At 40.5% G+C, this 21,464-nt stretch overlaps 1 protein-coding gene and 1 long non-coding RNA gene across 3 annotated transcripts; both read right to left on the bottom strand.

Moving 5' to 3' along the window:
- Positions 1 to 3,763: 3,763 nt before the first annotated feature.
- Positions 3,764 to 9,613, bottom strand: LOC148372673 (hairy/enhancer-of-split related with YRPW motif protein 1-like). Its single transcript, XM_088328081.1, has 5 exons — positions 9,380 to 9,613; positions 9,196 to 9,271; positions 9,029 to 9,112; positions 8,218 to 8,299; positions 3,764 to 5,664 (listed from the first exon to the last, which is right to left on the bottom strand). Exons 1-5 carry the CDS (start codon positions 9,463 to 9,465, stop codon positions 5,105 to 5,107), a joined length of 888 nt encoding a protein of 295 aa, XP_088184207.1. The 5' UTR covers positions 9,466 to 9,613; the 3' UTR covers positions 3,764 to 5,104.
- A 1,035-nt stretch (positions 9,614 to 10,648) lies between these two features.
- Positions 10,649 to 16,844, bottom strand: LOC148372672 (uncharacterized). Of its 2 annotated transcripts, none has more exons than XR_015849552.1 (2): positions 16,731 to 16,844; positions 10,649 to 15,870 (listed from the first exon to the last, which is right to left on the bottom strand). It is a non-coding gene; the product is annotated as an uncharacterized LOC148372672 (long non-coding RNA). The 2 variants fall into 2 exon arrangements; XR_015849551.1 differs by having other exon boundaries at positions 16,758 to 16,813.
- Positions 16,845 to 21,464: the final 4,620 nt, after the last annotated feature.

Genomic DNA, 21,464 nt, shown 5'->3' with positions numbered 1-21,464 from the left:
CAGCCAGCAAAGAGTTTATATCTTTATAAACTCAATTAGAGAGAAAAAAAAGAGAGAAAGAAATGAGCGAAAAAGAGAAAGGGTGAGACGATGAAAGAGAATAAAGGAGAACGAGAGAGAGAAAAGAGAGAGAGAAGGTGAGAAATGAAATGATCCGCATTTATTTAGCGCTTTTCAAGTCAAGACTTCCCAAAGCGCGCTTCACATTTCCCAAAAGCGGCCGTGCAGCCATGTAAGGCGCTAACCTGTTTATTGGGGGCATTAGGGGTTCAGTGTCTTACCCAAGGACACTTCGACATGTAACACGGAGGAGCCGGGATTCGAACTGCGATTTCTCGATCCCAGGACAAGCGCTCAATCTCCTGAGCCACTGCCGCCCCCGAGAAACAAGAGATGAAAAGAAAAATAGTGAGAGAGGGGGAGAGAGAGAGAAAAAAAGAAATCCAAAGAGAAATAGAAAGACAGAATGAGAGAAAGAGAGAAAAGAGAGTGAAAAGGAAGAAAGAGCAAAATAAGGTAAAAACACAGAGAGAGAAAGAGACAAAGAGGAACAAAGAGAAAAAGTGAGACAGAGAGAGTGAAAGAGAGAGAGATAGTTAGAGAAAAAAGGAGGAAGAGAGAGTGATAAAGAGAGAGAAAGAAATACAATTACAGCATTTGTGAGAGGCACCTGGATTTGGCAACAACAAGTAGACATATTTCAACCTGCAGCTCGTTTTTCTCTTGCCCTTCCCTCAGCGTTGTCTCGCGGGCCGGATTCAATCGCTTAGCGGGCCTGATTTGGCCTGCGGGCCGGTTGTTTAACACCTCTGTCCTAGAGGTAAAGAAAACTTCATTCATTCAAGAAAAAATATAACTAGTTTAAACTATCATCAAAAATATACAATGAAGAAAATGAGTATTTCCAGCCTTTGCAATTTTGTCTCTGGTGTCTTTGGACGGCTCTTTGGTCTTCTCCATGTTACGAGTTAAGGTCTTACTGATTGTATGGGGTGGACAGGTGTCTTTATGCAGCTAAGGACCTCAAAGGTTCATCTGATTCAGGATGATACATGGAGTGCAGGTGGACTTCTAATGGGCGGACCAACAGGTCTTTCAGAATTCTAGATGATACACGGGTGTTCAAATACTTATTTGCAGCTGTATCTCACAAAAAAATAGTGAAATAAGCATGCATTGTGATTTCTGGATTTTTCTTTTTAGTTTATCTCTCTCACAGTGGACATGCACTTATGATGAAAATTTCAGACCCCTCCATGATTTCTAATTGGGAGAAATATGTCAAGAACCGGAACAGGATCAGGACCCAAATGCGTGAGGTTTCTCACACAAGCCTTTTATTTTACGGGAAATGGGGAGTCTTGCACATTAGGCAGCCGTCTGGTGTGGAATGATAGGAAGCCAGAGTCCGACAAAATCGATACCAATTGCCCGAGCAGATATCAAACAGATGGGGTCGATACCGGACAGGACGGGACAGACAGGATTGATATCAAAACAGGGTATCAAAATTAAACAGAACAAACCAGACAGGAACGAAAGTGGAAACTGATATTAAACAATGGGACAGACAGGATTGACATCAAAACAGGATATCGAAATTAAACAGGACAAACCAGACGGTAACGAACCTGGAAACCGATAATAAACAAGACAATATAAACGGAACAATACCGGACAGGAAATACCAGCAGGAAACAGGACCGGGTCAAAACCCAGGTCTTGCGGGGCAGAGGTTCGTTGACGGGCTGACAAAGGAAGAGTGAGAGCACTGAGCTTAAATGGACGGCAAGCCAAGCTGTCAACGAGCCGCAGCTGGCGCCACACGGGCGGGGCCAATTGGTTGCCATGGCAACCGTGACAAAATAGCACAATAGCAGGGTGTTCAAATACTTATTTTCTTCACTGTTTGATCATATAAATGTGCATTTTTTTTTTTTTAAAAGATTGGCATTTTTTTACATAACATGCGCCTCGCCTAAAGAAAGCTGACATGATTGTGTGCCATCTTTCTGCTACGGGCAACCCATGAGAAGTATAATGATGCATTTTGGTCTATTTGAGTCTCCATGGTTTGTGTTCTTCCTTATGCTGTTAAGCACTTGTTTTTGCTTGCACAACACATTACAGCGGCATGTAGTTGTCAAATAATACACACCGTAACGTTAGTTAATCATCCTCAAGTTAGTTTTCCTCCTATTAAATCCTCTTCTTGATTGAGTTTGCAATACTTTTGCGCAAAGATAAACAATTTGTTCTATAATATATTTCAATATAGATTATAGATCAAGTAAAATCAAGGAAAATAACAATATAAAAACTAACTTTTTTTTTTCCTGACAGAAAACGAGTGCTAAAAATCCCAAGGACGAATACAAACTATGGAGACTCACCAAAGCAGACGCTTTTTCTTCTCATTTTTTTACCCATGTGGTAGTTTTTCGCCCACCCGTAGCAGCAAGACTTTTAAATAATAAAGTCACATCCTTCTAGGTGAGGCTAATATTATATATCTTAAAAAAATTCATGTTAAATGATACTTTGTGTAGTTTTTCTTATTATTGAAATCAATATTGTTTTCTTATGAATAACGTTTTTCTCACCAGGAGGGGTCTCTTTAAATCATTATCATCATATTTTTAGAGAGGAGACTCCGAACTTCATTTTGAATTTGAGTTCACAAGATAAAACTTACGGCAGCGCAGTGGTTAGAGCATGTATGGCACAGTTCTGAGGTCATGGGATCAAACCTGCCGATGTGGAGTTTGCATGTTTTCCCAGTGCCTGTGTGGCTTCCCTCTAGGCATTTCGGTTTCCTCCCACATTCCAAAAACATGCATGTCAGGTTAATTGGCTGGTCCAAATTGTCCCTGCCTGTGATTGGCTGTCTGTGCCCTGTGACTGGCTGGCAACCAGTTCAGGGTGTCTCCTGCCCACTGCCTGAGGATAGCTGGGATGGGCTCCAGCACCCCCACGACCCTACTGAGAATATGTAGTGCAGATAATGGATGGATAGAAGATAAAACTAAGTAAAGTACAGTAATATTAAAAAAAAAATAAAACAACAAACGGCGGCACAGTGGTTAGCGCTTGTGCAGCACAGTTCATGTCATGGGAACCTGTCGTGGGTTCAAATCCAGCTCCAGACTTCCTGTGCGGAGTTTGTATGTTCTCCCCGTGCTTGCGTGGGTTTCCTCCGGGCACTCCGGTTTCCTCCCACGTTCCAAAAACATGCATTTCAGGTGAATTGGCCGGTCCAAATTGTCCCTAGGTGTGAATGAGCGAATGAGTTGTCTGTCCCTGTGTGCCTTGCGATTGGTTGGCAACCAGTTCGGGGTGTCCCCTGCCCACTTCCCGGAGATGGCTGGGATGGGCTCCAGCCCCCCGCGACCCTAATGAGGATAAGCGGTACGGCTGATGAGATGAGATGAGATGAGATAAAACCCGAATTTTGATTAAAAAAAAAAAATAGGCTAACTCACTTCACAGTCAAATCCCTTAACCGCCTTGGTTGTCGGGGCACCCCTTCCTGGGGTGTGTCTTGGGCAAGTACAGCCTGGCGGCGCACATCCCTCTCAAGGCCAGTTTTAGGTCATAATTGCACAACTTTGGGTTTCCTTATACAGCAGACGAAAAACTGACAAGTTGAACTAAATGTGCAGTTTCAGTTGTCTGATCTTTTTGATCCAGCGTTTTTAGCATGTGCAGGAAGAAACATAGTAAAAAGGAATCTGACTACATTGAGTAGACATTTGGATTCAAGTCGACTTGAAGACAATTTGGATTCTGATTTATTGGTAGAAAAATATTACAGATATAAAACAAATGCAAATATCCCAATGTGAGATTGTTAGTCTTACAAATAGTCCTGATATAAACAAGCTAAACAAATGATCTCATTCTGTATCAGTGGTTCGTAACCTGGGTTCGAGCGGACATTATGCGATCATTGGCTGCAGATGATCATGTGACAGTACTTGGCCAATCAGAGCTGCATGGAGTTTAGCGCACTCAGGAGTGATCCTAAGTGTAAATGTTACTGTTGTATGTCTTGTGATTACATTTTTCACATTCTATCCGTCCTCACCATGTCGAGCGAAAGAAGAAATGGATTGCCCGAATATGTACAATATGGATTCTCATTTATCACTGAACGTAATTTGAATCGTGGCCTCCTCTGTTGAGCAACTCTAACTCTTCACTGGCAAAACTAAAAAAATTGATCTATAACCTATTGAGTGCTTGCTTTGAAAACCTATGTGTCTAATTTAAAAAAATATTTATTTACACTTAGAGCTGGTGTTCGTAACTTTAAAAATATCCTACTTGCTGGCGCCATCTTCTGGCTGAAATCCACATCACAACCTTTGTCAAGCTGCCCGTGTGCTGCGTGCACGTGAGAGTTTCTGAGACGCGCTCAAACAAAGTTTTCTTTTATAATATTTTTTCGGTGTTTGGGTTGTCATTTGCACTGTATATGAAACAGCCCTTTTCTTACTTTCACCATTTTCTGCCTCGAATAAATGAAAACAACTAGCAAGCGCGTGAAATCACTCTTCACCACCTCATCCCTTGCATCCTTTCCCCCAGTGTGATGCGCAGAGTGTCCGGGACCGATGATAAAAAGATAAAAGCATCTAGGCGGGATGGAAAAAAATATATAAAGGCTCTTTGAACTCAGTTGGACATCGTTGACGCATACTTAATAGAGAAAATATTTATTTTTTTACCTTTTTAAAGGACACCTAAAACTATGCACCCCCCTTTTCAGTAGGGTTCGGTGAACGTGCATATGAAACTGGTGGGGTTCGATAGGTCCATCAGGGTTAAGAACCACTGTTCTATATTAAATACACATATACACGATGTTGTCCCTTGACAGACTTTAAAAAAATCTAAACTGCGATTCTGTCCTTAAACGGCAGAGTGCATGTTAGCTAAATTAGTTATCAAAATACAAATCAGATTTTCTAAACGTAAAAGAAATAATGTCCGTGAGAAATATCACTCCAACGAGGCCAGTTTATCGAGTTCACCTGTCTGAGGAAACAGATGGTCATGTGGTCGTGGCCCAGCTCAGCTGTTGCCCCCCTGGCCCCCAGCTTCAAAAGGCCCCAATCTCTGTGCCCCAGGGCCTGTAAGGCTTGGGCAGGGCGGAGGGGGGGGCGAGCGTGCCCAGCCCCGCCGGGGACACTATCGGGAAGGCGCCGAAGGAGAAGGGGAAGGCCGATAGCGAGGAAAGGGAGGACAGGAGGGGCGGCGAGAGCTTGGACGGGGGCACGCTGAGCGGAATCGAACCGCCGGGTGGGGCTCTTAGAGGTTCCGTCGGGGGCGGGAGTCTGGACGTCACCGGGGTCTCTGGAGAGGACGTGGAGGGCGGGCGACTGTTTCCCCTCGATGCCGGCGTCCTGCCCTGCAGGAGGAGAGGGTGTGGCATGGGCGCAGGGCTTCCGCCGTAGGCCGAACCCCAGGCCAAGTGTTCCAGGCCGGACTGCACTTCCCTCTGGGACGCGTAGTTGCTCAGGTGGGACACTAAACGTAAGCGCAGGGGGTCGCTATTATCCCGGCCCTCTACGATACTCAGGAAGCGGGCAGTCTCTGCCAAACACTCGCGGAAGCCCAGGCTGCGGTAATCCTTGGCCAGGGCGTGCGCCTCAAAGTAACCTGGGAGAAAAACGTAGACAGGTCTTAGACCACAGGTGTCAAACTCACGGCCCGCGTGAAATCATTTTATATACATCTGAAATGAAATTCTGAAATGATCTGCATTTATATAGTGCTTTTCAAGTCAATGACTTCCCAAAGCGCTTCACATTTCCCGATAGCGGCCGTGCAGCCATGTAAGGCGCTAACCTGCTTATTGGGGGCATTAGGGGTTCAGTGTCTTACCCAAGGACACTTCGTCATGTAACACAGAGGAGCCGGGATTCGAACTGCGATCTCTTGATCCCAAGACGAGCGCTCTACCTCCTGAGCTACTGCCGCCACCATCTACTATAATGGCCCGGGTCTATGAAACATCCAAACTATACTCGGATGCTAAAAACCACAATGGCCAAGAAAATGATGTTAACTGACATTGCCGGTAAACCCGTGTGTCTTATTTGTGGAGCTTTTGTGGCCGTAATCAAGGAATTTAATGTAAAACGGCACTACAAGACAAAACTTCAGAGTAAGCTGAAAAACTTGAATCCAGAGAAAAGATATAGAAAGTTGAAAGGTTAAAGAAGAATATAAAAGATGTTTTTCATCAGAGCAAATTCCCAAAACGAAAAGCACAAATTTTATTTATATTTCAGTTTTTCAGGACCGGAGATATTTTTATGGAGAGCAGCGATTTTTAATATATTTAATTTTTAAATTTGTTTATTCTGGAATAATATTCCTATATTTTTTCAATTCATATTTTTTTTAAGTTATTTTTTTTAAAAAAAAGGCAAGTTTTAGTGTATTTGATAAATATTCATCCTGTTCGGCCCGCGACCAAAGGTGTGGTTTGAGTTCTGGCCCTCTGTATAATTGAGTTTGACACCCTTGTCTTAGAGAGTCAACCCCTGTTCAAGTTTAGAAATTATATTCCATTGACTACCATATTTTCTGAACTATAGGCGCACCTAAAAGTCTCAAATTGGCTAGGAATCTGAAAGTGCGCCTAATAATCTGGTGTGCCTTATGAATCGGAAAATACGGTGAATAAAATTGGAAATCCGTAGTTACAATTCATTGATCCTGCATAACTGTCAACGTTCTGCTTTTGAGAAACATATAGTGGTTTTTGGGTGCCCTTCTGTAGTTAACATGTTAATTGCTTTGTTGCTAAAAGGAAATAAAAGAGAAGCTCAGATACAAACTTTCATTGCAACTCCTCTTTTGTTTTTGCTTTGGACAATAATCGTCCGAAAGTATAAAACGTATTAAAAATACTCGAAAATTTTTGTTTATGGTAACATTTTGTATAAAATGATTTGCTCTTGTTCGAATTAGACTGCGTACAGTAACTTTTCTACCTTTGAGAAACATATAGAGATGTATTTGAGTGCCCTCTTGTGGTTAACATGTGATTTTTTTGTTGCTAAAATACATCTTAGTTGTAAAACCAGATGTCATAACGTTCATTTATGTTCTTTGAGATAAATGATTTTAAGTTAAATGTTTTTATTTATTTTTTCTATGCAAAACTAGCGCTTACTGAAGTTTTAATTCCATAATACTTATAGTTCAGTGTACCTTACATATGAAAATTATACCACACTTTTTTTGGGGGGGGGTGTACCCTATAATCTGGTACACACCGTATAGTGCAGAAAATAGTGTAGGTTATTATGTAACGTATACTTGTTTGTATATTAAGTACCTGTATTTTTCAATAAATACCGTAACTCAGTGTTTTTCAACCAGTGTACCGGGGCACACGAGTGTGCCGTGAGACCTTGTCTAGTGTGCCGCTGGAATCTGCCCAATTTTATCTTTCCAAAAAATCCGGCCATTATTCAGTATTTTTGCTATCTTCAGACAATCAGTAGGTGGCAGTAGATTTTTACATACTTTTTATATACTAATTATCTGCTCATGAGGTAGCACAGTACATTTAATAACTTTGTTGAACAAAGTGGTTTAGGATTGCACCCCAAGTATTATTTTCTTCTTTTTATATAGTAATTACCTTCTTATGAGGTAGTACGGTGAAATATTTGACATAACTTCATTTTCAAATATTTTCGACGGACGGTGTGAATCGGAACGTTTTATAAATAAATGTACCTTGGTTCAAAAAGGGTTGAAAAACACTGCTGTAACTAATTATTTCGAAAGTGTGTGCTTTAAAAGGGGCAAGAAAACCACGGTCTGTAGGGTGTCAGGCTTTTAAATCTGGCCTGCTTAACTAAATGTTAATAATATTACTTTAATATATACATATATAAAAACTGGTCAAGAAATTTGAATAAACAAATTTGTCTTGTTCTAGTGTCCATTTTCTGGTAATCCATTTGTAATACTCAGTATTCCTAAACAACTGCAGCAACCATAAACAGGATAATTTTACTCTGTAATGACTTTTATTACACATCTGCAAATAATTTGCATCTCTATCACACGATCTTTTAAATTTTCCCGTGTTAGTATAATGTACAATTAAGCCAATAAGTGTTCAAGAAACAAACGAAAAATTAATTTGTTGGAATATACGTTTACATTTTGAGTCATGCGGGTCAGTACCTTTGCCTCCGGATGCGTGCAGCATCTTCAGATGATCCACAGTCATTTGCAGTATTTCCGCTTTTTCCAACTTTGCAGAGCCCTGCATCACCAAGAAACCAAAATCACACTTCTGTTTAATGTCCCAAAAAAAAATGGGTTAAAGTAGCCTATAAAAAAAAAAAGTCCATAGAGAAAGTAAAATATCAAATTTCTCCCCCAAAATAAAGCCAAGATAAAAAAAAACTTCATCTTAGCAGTAATAACTAGAGGTAAGATCTTAAGCTCCAACCTGAGTTTGACTTGAGCCTGACATGAAATTCGGTATGTCGTCGGCCAAAATCACCCCTCCTCCTCCAAAGTCCTCACAAATAAAATATAAAAATGTTTTGATGCTTCGGGGTCGGTACTTCAAATCAAGTTAATTGATCAACCTTGGACTTTTTAGGTTCAGGTCAGGTTGGATTTTTTTGGGGCCAGATCTCTTGTAATAACCAGCTAAATTGTGTAAATGTGACAAAGCTGGAAAGTTGAATCATTTAAATTAACAACAATACTGAAAAGGGGTTGATCAAAACCAGATTTAGAATTGACTTAGAACATTAAAAAGGATGCATATAATATCAATACTTTTTTGAATAAAACACTTTTGAAAAAACACGTGAAAACGCCGCATTTTCTTTTGGCTGTTATAGTTTACTCAAAATCTAAGTGTATTATTTACGATCTTAATGATTAAACTGCGTCAAAGAGTGCATAACCGAATGTTGTTTAGGGCCAACAATAACAAAACAAAAATAAAAACTTTGCATGCATAAAACTCTCTTTTTACCTGTTTCTCGAAAGCACTCGGTACAAGTCGTCTCAGCTCAGACAGACTATTATTGATACGATCGCGTCTTCTTTTCTCAATGATCTAAAAACAAAATCAAGGAGCATATTGTGGTTAAAACTCAGTGTTTTTCCCCCCATTTTATTTTTTTTAAATGTCCTACTCACTCCTCTGCGCCTTTTCCGGGCTTGAACTTGAGTGGTGGTCGTGGAGGGCGACATTGAGCCGTGAGAATCAGCTGGCCTGGAATAAAAAAGGAAAATAATAAGGATTAAAGGAAAAAAAAGTCATTATATTTGTGCAAAAATATATATACTGTATATCCCGAGAAAAGCAAGTGGAGCAACGGACCCATTTTCGTCGCCACTGTCTTTGTCCACGTCAATATTGTCATCCAAGTCGCTTTCGGAAGAGCTGTAGTTGCTGCTGCGCTTCATGTTTTCTGGAGTGAAGTTTGCAAGAAGAAGCCAAGAGAAAAGAGAGAAAAAGTGACAAGTGAGCCACTCGCCGTCACTTTAACTCAACTCACGTGCTTCTGAAATGGGCGGGGCCTACTCGGTCACGTGATTGAAGAATGGCCAACGCTAAGCCTATTAGATGTGAATAGTTAATTGCTCATCTAAGAATATATATATATAGACATATATATTTACATATATATTTTTATAACTTTTTATTTCTTCCATCTTTTCTCGAATTGATCTAGTTTCAGGTGAAGTCTTGCAGTGATTTTTTCCCATAATTTACATTCGCTTTAATTTGTCTCTCCATTGTTTTATGTCAGGAGGTTGTGGTTTCAACCAGGACACAGTGATCATTTTCTTTGCTACCAGAAGCATAACCATCCATCCATCCATTATCTGCACCGCTTATCCTCAGTAGGGTCCCGGGGGTGCTGGAGGCCATCCCAGCCATCTCCGGGCAGCGGGCAGGGGACACCCTGAACTGGTTGCCAGCCAGTCGCAGGGCACACAGGGACAGACAATTTGCTCGCTCATTCACACCTAGGGACGATTCGGACCGGCCAATTAACCTGCATGTTTTTGGCATACTGTCTCAGTCGGATGCGGAAATTATAATTCATGCATTTGTTACCTCCCGTCTCGATTACTGTAATGCACTACTCTCTGGTCTCCCGAAGTCTAGAATCAAGTCTCTTCAGCTGGTACAAAATGCCGCAGCGAGGCTTTTAACTAGGACAAAAAAGTACGATCACATAACACCGATTTTGGCTAACCTGCATTGGCTCCCAGTTAGCCTAAGATGTGATTTCAAGGTTCTCTTAGTATTATACAAAATCATACATGGACTTGCTCCCTCTTATCTTTCAGATCTGATCTGCCCCTATGTCCCGGTCCAAAGCCTACGATCTGAGAGTGCCGGTCTTCTGGTGATCCCAAGAGCAAAGACGTGTTCTGCTGGTTCGAGAGCGTTCTCCATCCGGGCACCGGTGCTGTGGAATGCTCTTCCCCCTGAGATCCGATCTGCAACCTCAGTGGAAATGTTTAAATCTAAACTTAAAACTCACTTCTACTCCATAGTGTTGAGGAATTCAACATTGGAGAATTTGTCGGTTCGATAGATAAGTAAGATAAGGGAACAGATAAACAGAAGCCAGCGTTGGAGGAAGAGACCTTTATTGCAACGAAGGTTCTCTCTCAGAGCTGAAAAGCGTTACATAGCTTTTTGTATCCTCAAGCCCGTCCGACCCAGAAGGCGGTCCGATATCACGTACTGCTTAAAGGAATTTTGTTTTTCCCGTTTTGTTTGGAGAAGCCATCCTCCTGTTTCCTTATAAGGAGACACGAAGACAAGGAGATGGCTGGTCCGGACAATCTGACATCAGTGTTTACAGAGACCCGCGAACCATCTGCCAAGAACTTTCCGAACTCAGTTTTTTCCACTGACGTCAGTGTATGCACAAATGCAAGTCTATTTGCCACAACATAATCCCCCCTTTGGGAGTTTATACTCCCACTTTGAATGGAAATTAAAATTGAAAAGGAATACATAGTAGTGGCAAAGTATTACAAATCATAGATATCAATACAGGATTTACGCGAATCGAAAATAAAATAAAATTCTGGCGGTCAGCCTGCTGTGATTACTCTAACTTTCATTGTTCATGTTTCATTTAATGAAAAAAGAAAAAACCCCTAACACTCCAAACATCTGACCCATGCACGTACCCCCCCTTCATTTATCTTTATCCGTACATACTGGATTATACACGTGGACCGTCGACGGTTGATCGGTACGTGATAAAGGTAAATGAATAATTAAACTGATAAGTGATAACAAATTTTGGTAACAGTCGTCGATACATTTCAAGATGAGTGCATGACTGGATAGTGATACAGCATATACATCGGCCTTTGGCCTGACCCCTGTGAATAATTTGAAGACCATGCACTGTCGTATTCGTCAACGGGTGTCGCGAAGTCAGATGTTGGAGTGCTCAGCAGGCATCAAGCTCAGTTTCCATGCAGCCAAAAACCCGGAAGCGACGATGACCATCCCAGGCAGCAGCTTGTTCCCCGGCAGTGTGACATACCAACAAAAGAATCACAATTAGAAACCAATATATTTGTTGCTGTTATTCCTAGTGCTATACAGTGTGTTACGTGTTTAACAATAGTGCCAATTGATATCGTATTCAGTCCAGATCATCATATGTGTCTCTTTCCGCAGATGCTCCATTATTTAATGTAATGTAGACTGACTATTAACGTTGCCAAATAAAATTCAAGGCGTTGAATTTAGTTGAGTCATCTGTTCTTCCTCACTAAGGAATAGGCTTGGATATTTAATCACTAACTGTGCTCATTGAGCTTCTTGCCACCCTAGTATTAGCCACTACTGTCATTCGTTCTCCAAAAGTCTTAAGAATTCCTCTTCTAAGAATAGGTATGGCACAGAAACACAACAAATACATAATTATTACGATAGTTAGTACGAAAATTTCCCCCCTTTGCTAACATACTAGCCCAGTACCCCAATGTAGACGAGAACCAATCAAAAGAGATACTGTTCTTTTCAGTATTTACTGTCACTTCATTGCTCAACTCACGAATCTTTGACAGTGCTTTTGTGAAGCTTCCTGCTTTGGATGTATTTAAAGGTATATACGTACAGCCTTCCTCCTTTATCATATGACACACGCCTCCTTTACTGGCTAAGAGAAAATCGAGGGCCTGATGATTCTGCCAGGCCATCCTAGATGTCTCATGTAATTGCTCTCCTACTGAACTAAAGGCCTCGTTAATGTAATTAATAAACGTTGTTGGTTGTAATAAATGTAGTTAATCCATTTTGCGTTCTTATTCTGAGTTATCCAGATAAACACCGATTCTAATCCAGACTTAATTTCATTGCTAGCTATAAATTACTCTGGAATTACCCTCGGTTGTCCGATGTTATTTAGCTATACCCGTCCACCCGGAACATATGTTTTCTTTACTCCGGCCAATTGTCAACAAAGATATTTCATTCAATTACCTTTTCCCCTTTTTTTTATTTTTTCCTTTTACTAACTTTTAACTTTCTGTATTTGTAACTTCATCTATTTTCTACATAATTTTTCTAAACTTACCACTTCTGAATCTATCGTTTTCCAATTGAAAAAACAGAAAAAATTTGGACCGTGAAAAATATTTATTGGAACCCCTTAGGCCCCTATGCGTTATGTTGTATACCCTTAGCGTCAAACACTGATTTCCCAAAAAACGAACATTTTCGATTCCTGACGCGATGTGCTCTCGGTTCCCCCCAAAAACAATATTTTTAAACGGTCTTACTGTTGATAACAAAACGTTTCTGTCGTTGCATTGTGCACTTAAATTCGCTTCCTTTTTCTTCTTTGTTAAAAACGCACGCGCTCTTGTCCGCGGCAATTTTCCTTCGTATTTTTCTATTTTTCCTTTTCAGTTACGTGGGCCGCTTAAAAGCTAGTACAAACAAACATATAAGACAAAGAAAAAAGAGAATACAGGAAAGGATACAAACATTTACACATTGAACAAACATAAAACATATGACAAGACAAATGGCCCTCAAAAATTTAAGTTGTTTAGTCAAATTAAGTCAGTGCACATTGAGACCATGCGCCTACACAACTACCGAGTTAGGGTTACGGTTTTCCTCTTCTACACAATTTCCCGAATTTTACGTACTGGCCGTGCACTCACTTTTGGCTGTCGGCGTTGTAACCTCACTCTTTAGTGCTGTCGCCGTGGGCTTAGGTTTTTCTGGACTTTTGGTGTGTCGGAACCTTTCTTGCCTGTATCGTCACATTAAGGTTTAGCCTATTATTATTATTTAGTATTATTATTTAGTATATTATTAACTTTAGTCTGTACTGTCGTTAACATATTTGGTTTCTGGTAGTCCGTCGGCAGTCCGACTGGTAGCACGTTTCTCTTTCGTCTACTTATCCCATGATACTCGGAATTTCAGTAATTCAAACTCGTCTTCTATCGCGAATTGCACTATTTATACACGTCCTTCTACTCAATCAAGGAAGCAAGGTTTAGGGCGCTCTGAGGAGAGGGACGACTGAGAATGGGCGCCAAGAGTGGACTGATAGTGTGATCGTGGCCACTGTGTTGTGCGGTGCAGAGACGATTCAGTTTTATTAAGACGACAGCAGTGTGTGTGTGTGTGTGTGTGTGTCGTCGTATCGATACTAATAACTACAAGGAGTGGAATGGAACTATGACAACTATACCATGAAACCAAACGAGACGTCACGCTTTATAGAGAATTTACCGACCTATTTTATCATCGCCTACAATCAGCTTAAAATTTTTCCCAACATTCTGCTTCTTAAAAGAACCTAAAAGGAAATCAGTCATTAAAAGCGCAATTAACCACCAGTCCATCATCCCAAAAACAATAGTTTTACGTCAATGGTGGGCAAACTTTTGTCGTCACGGCCTGGGACACATCCAGTTGTTCTCATTTACAATTATGATGTTGTATTTCATTATATTTAATTCATGTTTATTTATTTTGTGTAAGTTTTGCACATCAAACTGAAATATTAGCCCTTTGTTCCTTGTTATTTTCCTCCATTGTTCCTTACAAAACCGCTCCCCAGTTCCCAAAGGTACGACGGTGATCGTTTGGATACACCATTTTTCAGATCTTTCCACAAACACTATTTATGTCCGGACTTGGGCTTGGCTATTCTAACACATTTATATTGTTAGTTTTAAAACATAGAATTTTAGATTTTGTTTATGTACGAACCCCTACTGAACACCAGCATACCTTCAGGGCAATTGCAGTTGATTCAACAAGGTTCGTTTGCTTTCGGAACGGACTAATCCCGTTTCAATCCAATTGATTCAAATTGATAATGTGTTTCGATTTACAATAGTTTCTTCATTCCATATCTACTGCTAGAACCAATTAAACGTATAAGTAGAGGTACAACTGTGTTATTGTAGTTGTTTACGTATTTAGTATTTCTGTCATGTCCAGCATGGTCGCTGTGGCGACCGTCTAATTTGCATGTGTCCTTCTTGCACTTAACTTGGTATTTAGTTCTGTAGTTACTTGTTTTTAATTGATGTAGTGTACTATGTCTTTGTTTTAAAGTACTATATTGAATCGTTAGTTTCGTGATACTGCTTAGTATACCTCTAGGGGCATTTCTCTATTACCGTATTACTGTCGTAGTATTTCTACGGTACTTTCCTTCAGCGATTTTAATTTTTCACCGTGTAACGTTTTGAGTGTTGAGTGACTTAAAATTCGACTGACTCCTGCCGTCACTTATGAGTGCTAAGGCTCATTTTGTCTGTCATTTTGTCTCAAATTATTGATCCAAATCCTGATGCAAGCCAAGTTATTTTGTGAAAATGTCAAAAATTCCTACAACTGAAGATACTTACGTATTTACTTTTAGCACGGGCGCTGGGCAATAGAACAAAATGCGCATGTCCTGTTTATAGTTCTTAACACTTACCTAATTAAAACTTTTGAGTTTCTTTGCTACAGCTTCTGGATAAAACTTTCGTTCTCAATTAAGGTTTTTTCCTGCGAGTTTTTATTATAAATGTCTTGATAGTGAACCTAAATTGTTTAATTAGCTTTTTTATAAAGTATTTTTAGCAATTAATACCCAAAACAGTGACTGCTGGTTTGACTACGCGATTGTAAACTGGAGTTACTGGAGTTTTCCATAACATAACATGAGCATCACCTAGAGGCAGTGAAAAATAGTGCTTTTGTGGGTACTGTGACCCCCCCTTAATTATCCTGTTAAGCACTTTTATTTTGGTTGCACTCCACAGTGCAAAGACTTCTTGCAGTCAATTTATACACACTGTCCCTTTAAAAAATTTCGAGTGCATGCTTTTTTTGAAACCATATTCTAAAAATTATATTTTACACATTTTCGTCACATCTCACATTTTTCTTTTTTCCTGTAATATTTTTGATTTTGGTACTTTAGAGCTTATCTACCTCAGGGCCAGTGAGCCCTTCATGAGGTAAAATATACTTGTACTTTCCAAATCACCAACCGTTTTGGCATGTTATACAGTAGTGTCACACTTAACCGGGTCGCTGTCTCTAGGATGCGTCATGGTCTGCAGCGTCGCTTTTTGGATCTCCGGTTGCACTTTCGGAACCGCAATTTCCATTCGCCGCTGCGATTTCTCGAGCTCTGCTCCTAGTAACAACCATATCAGACAATTTATTATCACACACAGCTTTGTCACCCACATCTTGTTTTCCTAATTTGAACGTTACTGTCCTGTTGATCTTGCTTGGTCTCGTTGACGGTGGCAGCAGGGGTCAGCAATAAATGATTGGTGAAAAATCAATGCCACCAACTGCGAAAAATCAATGGAATGGTTGCCCAAATTCACAAATCCATCCACTGCAAAATTCAAATAATTAGCAACCATTGCGAGCCCGCGACCCACCAACTGCGAAACCATTCGGGCCCCCTGCTAGTCGACTGCGCCAACAAACGTGCAAATCCTCCCGCCGCGCGAGCATCCCGCATGCGGTCAAGGGCACATACACGCACAATCGGGACAGTGCATGTATACGCGTAAGCTACCGTGTTTCCCCCATTATAAGACCCACCCTGAATATAAGGCCCAGCTTTTTATGAGAAATGAAATTCAACCTTGTCAACAAATTGCCTAGAAGCCCAACTTTTTTTGTTTTCTAACAACCGCTTCTGGGACAGCAAATTTGTTTCCCACATCGTTTCATCTAATGAAAATCTCTAACATTTTCACTCTCTCCGATGTTTCTATGTTGTACACATTTTTGTTCATAAATGAATGTGTAATAAATAGCAAAACCTCTTATTACTAAGGTGTCTTACTGCGCATGATAATGTTGGCGTGAATGTTCTATCATTCACTGTTCATCTAACATCAGTTAGTGTTCCGACAATTCGCATATTAATTTAGGAGGAATCGACAAATTATAATTATAAAACAAGCCCCAACATGACGGTAGCTGATGTGATCACCAATAACTCAGAAGATATTTTTTGTACTAAAAGTAAAGATTAAAGGACCAGTTTGTTCGACCATATTGACACGGCTAGTATACCATTAAATTACCAATTAATGGCTAGCAATCCAATTAATGGGTATTTAAAAAAAAAAAATAATTTTAATTTTTTCCGCACTTAAATATTAATTTTTTTTTCCAAAAATCAATTAATGATGACCCCTGGGTGGCAGCGTGAGCCCTCGACCTGGACTGCGGCCAGCGTTGCCCTCACGACGGTGTACGGTCCCTCACGCCTCGGATGGTTCCTCTTTCGTCGACCTTGATGTACACGAGATCCCCTGGGACCTCCTTTCAAATGGTTGTTCGACCTTGGACTCCTGTCTCTTAACCAGCTAGTAGATGACAGCCGTCAATTGTCACATTCAGTCTCTCAGTTCAGTTTGTAGTTGCTCAAGTGGCCCAGATGCGGTGCTGGTCTGCCTGTTACAGGGATATGATTTGACCAAAGTGAAATTATCTGAAAATTAGGTGGGGGTCTGGGGTGCGCGGGCCCCCAACTGGGTCCAGGGCAGTGCCCCGGTGGGGGGACATGTGGGGCGAAGTCCCCCCCCGGAGCTCATGGGTTTTCCGTGTTCCCAAGCACCCTCAATGCACCCAGATGACAAAGAAACAGACAAAACAACAACATCAATTTTCAATGTAGTTCGAACTATCCCATAGAAAATTACAGTTTAAGTCAACTCAAAATCAGCCACATTAAAAAACATTGGACTACCTTTGCTTTTAAAAACTATCACTGAGAATATCATAATATCTAACTCATGTGATTACTAAGTTAACACATAAATCATGTTGAAGAGTTCAAATTTCATGAACAAATAATTGTATCATGACCAAATGAAAAGTAACTCATTAGAACATACCTCTAATGTCTTTGTTATGGCAGAAGAGTTTATCTATAAATGAAAGTACTGTAGTGGGTTGTACATAATTCACCCACGGAACCATTGTTTAATGTGTAGTTTTTGTAAGATGCCCTTCACGACCTTTTGAACAAACAAATTTATCTGATATAAAGTCAAAGGTATTCCCTGTTACCTATTCTCCTTGCCTCTGGAGACACAATCACCGATTTCCTGGAAAGCAGATTCAAAATACAATTTTAGCAGTATTTCTGTGTTAAAAATAAAATAATTCACAATCCAAACGTATCAATATTCCTCAGATTTGTAAACACTACGTCAATCAACAAGATTCTAGCGTGATTCAAAGCAGACTTGTGTGTTATCACCGCCCTGTTGACGGCCTTGGCCGTCTGGCTCAGTCCCTTGTGACGTTCACTCGCAGTCTGCCGCCGGAAGGTTTTCGTGAGCTTATCAGTACCAAACTGACCTTGGTCCACAGCTGTCTACCTCTTTCTCCTCGTAACTGGCTGCAATCAGCACTGTTTGAGAACAGCCTGGATGTGCTCCAGTGTCCCCACGACCCTTCTGTAGACAAGGGCGCAGACAACGGATGAGTGAACGTCTTTGTTTGTTCTTTGCTCGTTTTTCTGTCCATCTTCAGCCCTTTTCAACGATCGTCTGACTTCTGAATCCTGTTAAATCGGTCATGTTTACAAACTCGGATGTTTAGTCTAGGTTAAATGACTGAATGAATGAATGAAGACATCACCTTAGCAATTAAATTCTTAAATTTTTCATGGTCTTCCTCAAGATCAAGTAATCTGCTCTTCATTGTATTTTGAAAAAGCTTGCCAAATTGTCCTCAATTTACCCAAACTATACTTATTACGTTTATCGGAACAAGATCTCACAAATCAAAAGGCCACACGCAAACGGAGCACTTGACTTGACGAATTAAGTAATCCCTCCATTTTTTATTTTTATGACACCACTTAACATAACGTTACATAAAGTAAAGGGAAAACAATACACACGGTTGAGCTCAACTCACACGGAGATAGACAGATTGGGGAGGGTAAGCGGGGGCGGTAAAAAACAAAAAACAAAAAACAAAAAAGACAAAAAGAACCAACGGTTTGCGAAAATAACCCACAAAAACCAAGAAGCAGTCACTCCATCATTCATCCATGCATCCATAACTCCACACCCAACGCCAAACAAAAGAAAAAAACAAAAAAGACAAAAACAACAAAAGTTCTCCTCCGCACAGCGTCGTCCTAGCCCTTAAACAGTTAACTATAAATCACCCGCGTACAAAATAAGATATTTTGTTTCCTTTTTTACAAAAATACAGAATATAATTTGCATAAACAGTCAAATAAATATTACATTTCAAAAGGGTCTTTAACAAACGTTTAGGACACTTTTACTTGTATTTATTTTTATTATATAATTACCTCTTTTTAATATTAAACATAAAAGCAGTAACGTTTGCTCATTGGTAACATTTTTTTTAATGACTGTTATCATTTAAATAAAGAGAAATCACATTTAAGCAAGCGATGTTATCTGCCATTGAAATAAAAATCACTCAGCGAAGCCCACGACCCTGAGATTAAGAGTCTCATGCTCTACCGACTGAGCTAGCCGGGCGGGGGAGAACACACATCCACAGACAGAAAGACACACGCACAATTCTCGCTAGCTGGCACACACCAACATTCCCGAATGAGACATCTCCCACACCAAAACATGTCATCAATTCCCACACATTCTTTGTATCGCCTGTTCTATGCGAAAGTATTTTAATAATAAAACATCGATTACTGCTCATTTTTTAGCGTCGGTCTAACAAAATCAGATTTTAGAAAATGGCGGTCTTCCACGCACCACACTTTTTATTAAGTCAAGGTTACATGTCCGACTCCCAAATCATAAATCCACTAGGGAAACAAATAAATATTTCCCGTATCAACCATATATAGATAGTCTATTGTTGAACTGTCATTAGCAAATGACGACGTCTTATCACAGCTTTAAACAGATCTCAAGACAATCATAACTTATATCTAAACCGACGCGCTGCACACCTTTTTATTCTAGGTAAATTAGCCTTATTATCTTTTTCACGCAGCCAGTCCCATAAAAAACAGGATTATCTGAGCTCATAATTCCCGTTCGGACAAAAAATCTCAACTCAGTTTACATATCTCATCCGTCCTAACTTGGGGGCCAGACTTTAAGACGGAAATCCACGTGCACGCTTTCTCATAATTTAGCTCCAACAATGGCTCCCGTACTTCCCACGAATCCCGGACGAGCAAACTGAAATAAGGAAGAGAAAAAAAACTTTCCTTACCTCAGTCGCCCGCCCGAGACCATTCCATTGAGAAGTCCTTTCCCTTTTCCGTTTATCTATTTGCCAGATCATCACGTTGGGCGCCATTGATTTGTTGAGGAATTCAACATTGGAGAATTTGTCGGTTCGATAGATAAGTAAGATAAGGGAACAGATAAACAGAAGCCAGCGTTGGAGGAAGAGACCTTTATTGCAACGAAGGTTCTCTCTCAGAGCTGAAAAGCGTTACATAGCTTTTTGTATCCTCAAGCCCGTCCGACCCAGAAGGCGGTCCGATATCACGTACTGCTTAAAGGAATTTTGTTTTTCCCGTTTTGTTTGGAGAAGCCATCCTCCTGTTTCCTTATAAGGAGACACGAAGACAAGGAGATGGCTGGTCCGGACAATCTGACATCAGTGTTTACAGAGACCCGCGAACCATCTGCCAAGAACTTTCCGAACTCAGTTTTTTCCACTGACGTCAGTGTATGCACAAATGCAAGTCTATTTGCCACAACAATAGCATATGAATAACCTACTCTTCTCGTCGGCTGAAAAATAGTCTGTGTAATATAGTGTAATAATCTGTGAAGCCCTTTGAGACTCTTCGTGATTTAGGGCTATACAAATAAAAATGACTTGACTTGACTTGAATGTGGGAGGAAACCCACGCAAGCACATGCAAACTCCGCACAGGAAGCTTGGTAGCTGGATTTGAACCCATGACCTTAGAACTGTGCCGCACATGCGCTAACCACCGCGCCGCCGTGCTGCCCGAAGCATAACCTTTAGTATATGTTTATGTTGACCAGTCAATTATTCTTCTGGCAAAATTCCAAAACATAGGTCACTGGGTCCAACCGCAACTCCCAACCCATAATTCATTTTATTTCTGTCTGAATACTTCTCCAGAAATTTAATATTACAGGGCAATTCCAGAAAATATGCGAAAATTCTCCGACCCTCCTACAGTTTTTATGTTTTGAAGTGATAGAGGGTGTATAGAAGAATCGCATTTTCACTTTCCATTCAAACTCCCTCCATGTTGGGCTGCTGGTTATTTTGTGTCCCTCTTTTGAAGTTTTTTCCCATTCGTCGTCTTTAATCACTACATTAGCTTCTTGTTCCCATTTTTCCTTAACCACCATGTCATCATTACTGAGATCCATTCGCAAAGGTTTATACAATTTTGAGATAACCCCCTTTAAGAATATATTTTTTATCCGATTTTATTGTCATTTCCCCGATTTATATAAGGGTGATCAAATCTCCCAATCTCAGGCAGGCAGACAAGGAGTACCATTGTTACTAGTCTTACATACGCCTCGACCCACGGCATCGTCCCGGGGCGAGCGTCAAGCTTTGAGACTGACAGGCTGGTTTAGACTATTCGACTAACGAATCGTCCAATAGGTTTTGGGTTTGAAAATATAATAAAGGAGTTTACCTAAAAAATCCCCAGATTGAATAGAGGTCATAAATCACAACTGAAACTACCATACCTGTCAACCTCCTTGGCTCCATGTCTTATTTTTCCCTTACAAAATACAAAATAATCTGACACCATTTTTTTTCCGGAATGATGCATGATGGGAAATCCCAAGGTGGCAGACGCATGCCCACAATAGCATCAAACGCCCGCTTCGTTTGCAACGGGAAAAAAAACATACAGAGACAGAGGCTACCGCGGCAAACTCGTTTAGTCACA

This window comes from Urocampus carinirostris, chromosome 2 (assembly GCF_059441175.1).
Source record: "Urocampus carinirostris isolate Australia breed hairy pipefish chromosome 2, RoL_Ucar_1.0, whole genome shotgun sequence".
Taxonomy (NCBI): Eukaryota; Metazoa; Chordata; class Actinopteri; order Syngnathiformes; family Syngnathidae; genus Urocampus; species Urocampus carinirostris.
This window is presented reverse-complemented; position numbering and strand designations above follow the sequence as displayed.

What these genes read in the sequence shown, in the direction of transcription:
- LOC148372673 (XM_088328081.1), bottom strand. Translation starts at nt 9,465, where the DNA reads ATGAAGCGCAGCAGCAACTACAGCTCTTCCGAAAGCGACTTGGATGAC. An exon ending in GACAGTGGCGACGAAAATGG is followed by an intron (nt 9,272 to 9,379) that starts GTCCGTTGCTCC and finishes TTTTTATTCCAG; the next exon opens with GCCAGCTGATTCTCACGGCT. An exon ending in GCACGCATCCGGAGGCAAAG is followed by an intron (nt 5,665 to 8,217) that starts GTACTGACCCGC and finishes TTTTTCTCCCAG; the next exon opens with GTTACTTTGAGGCGCACGCC.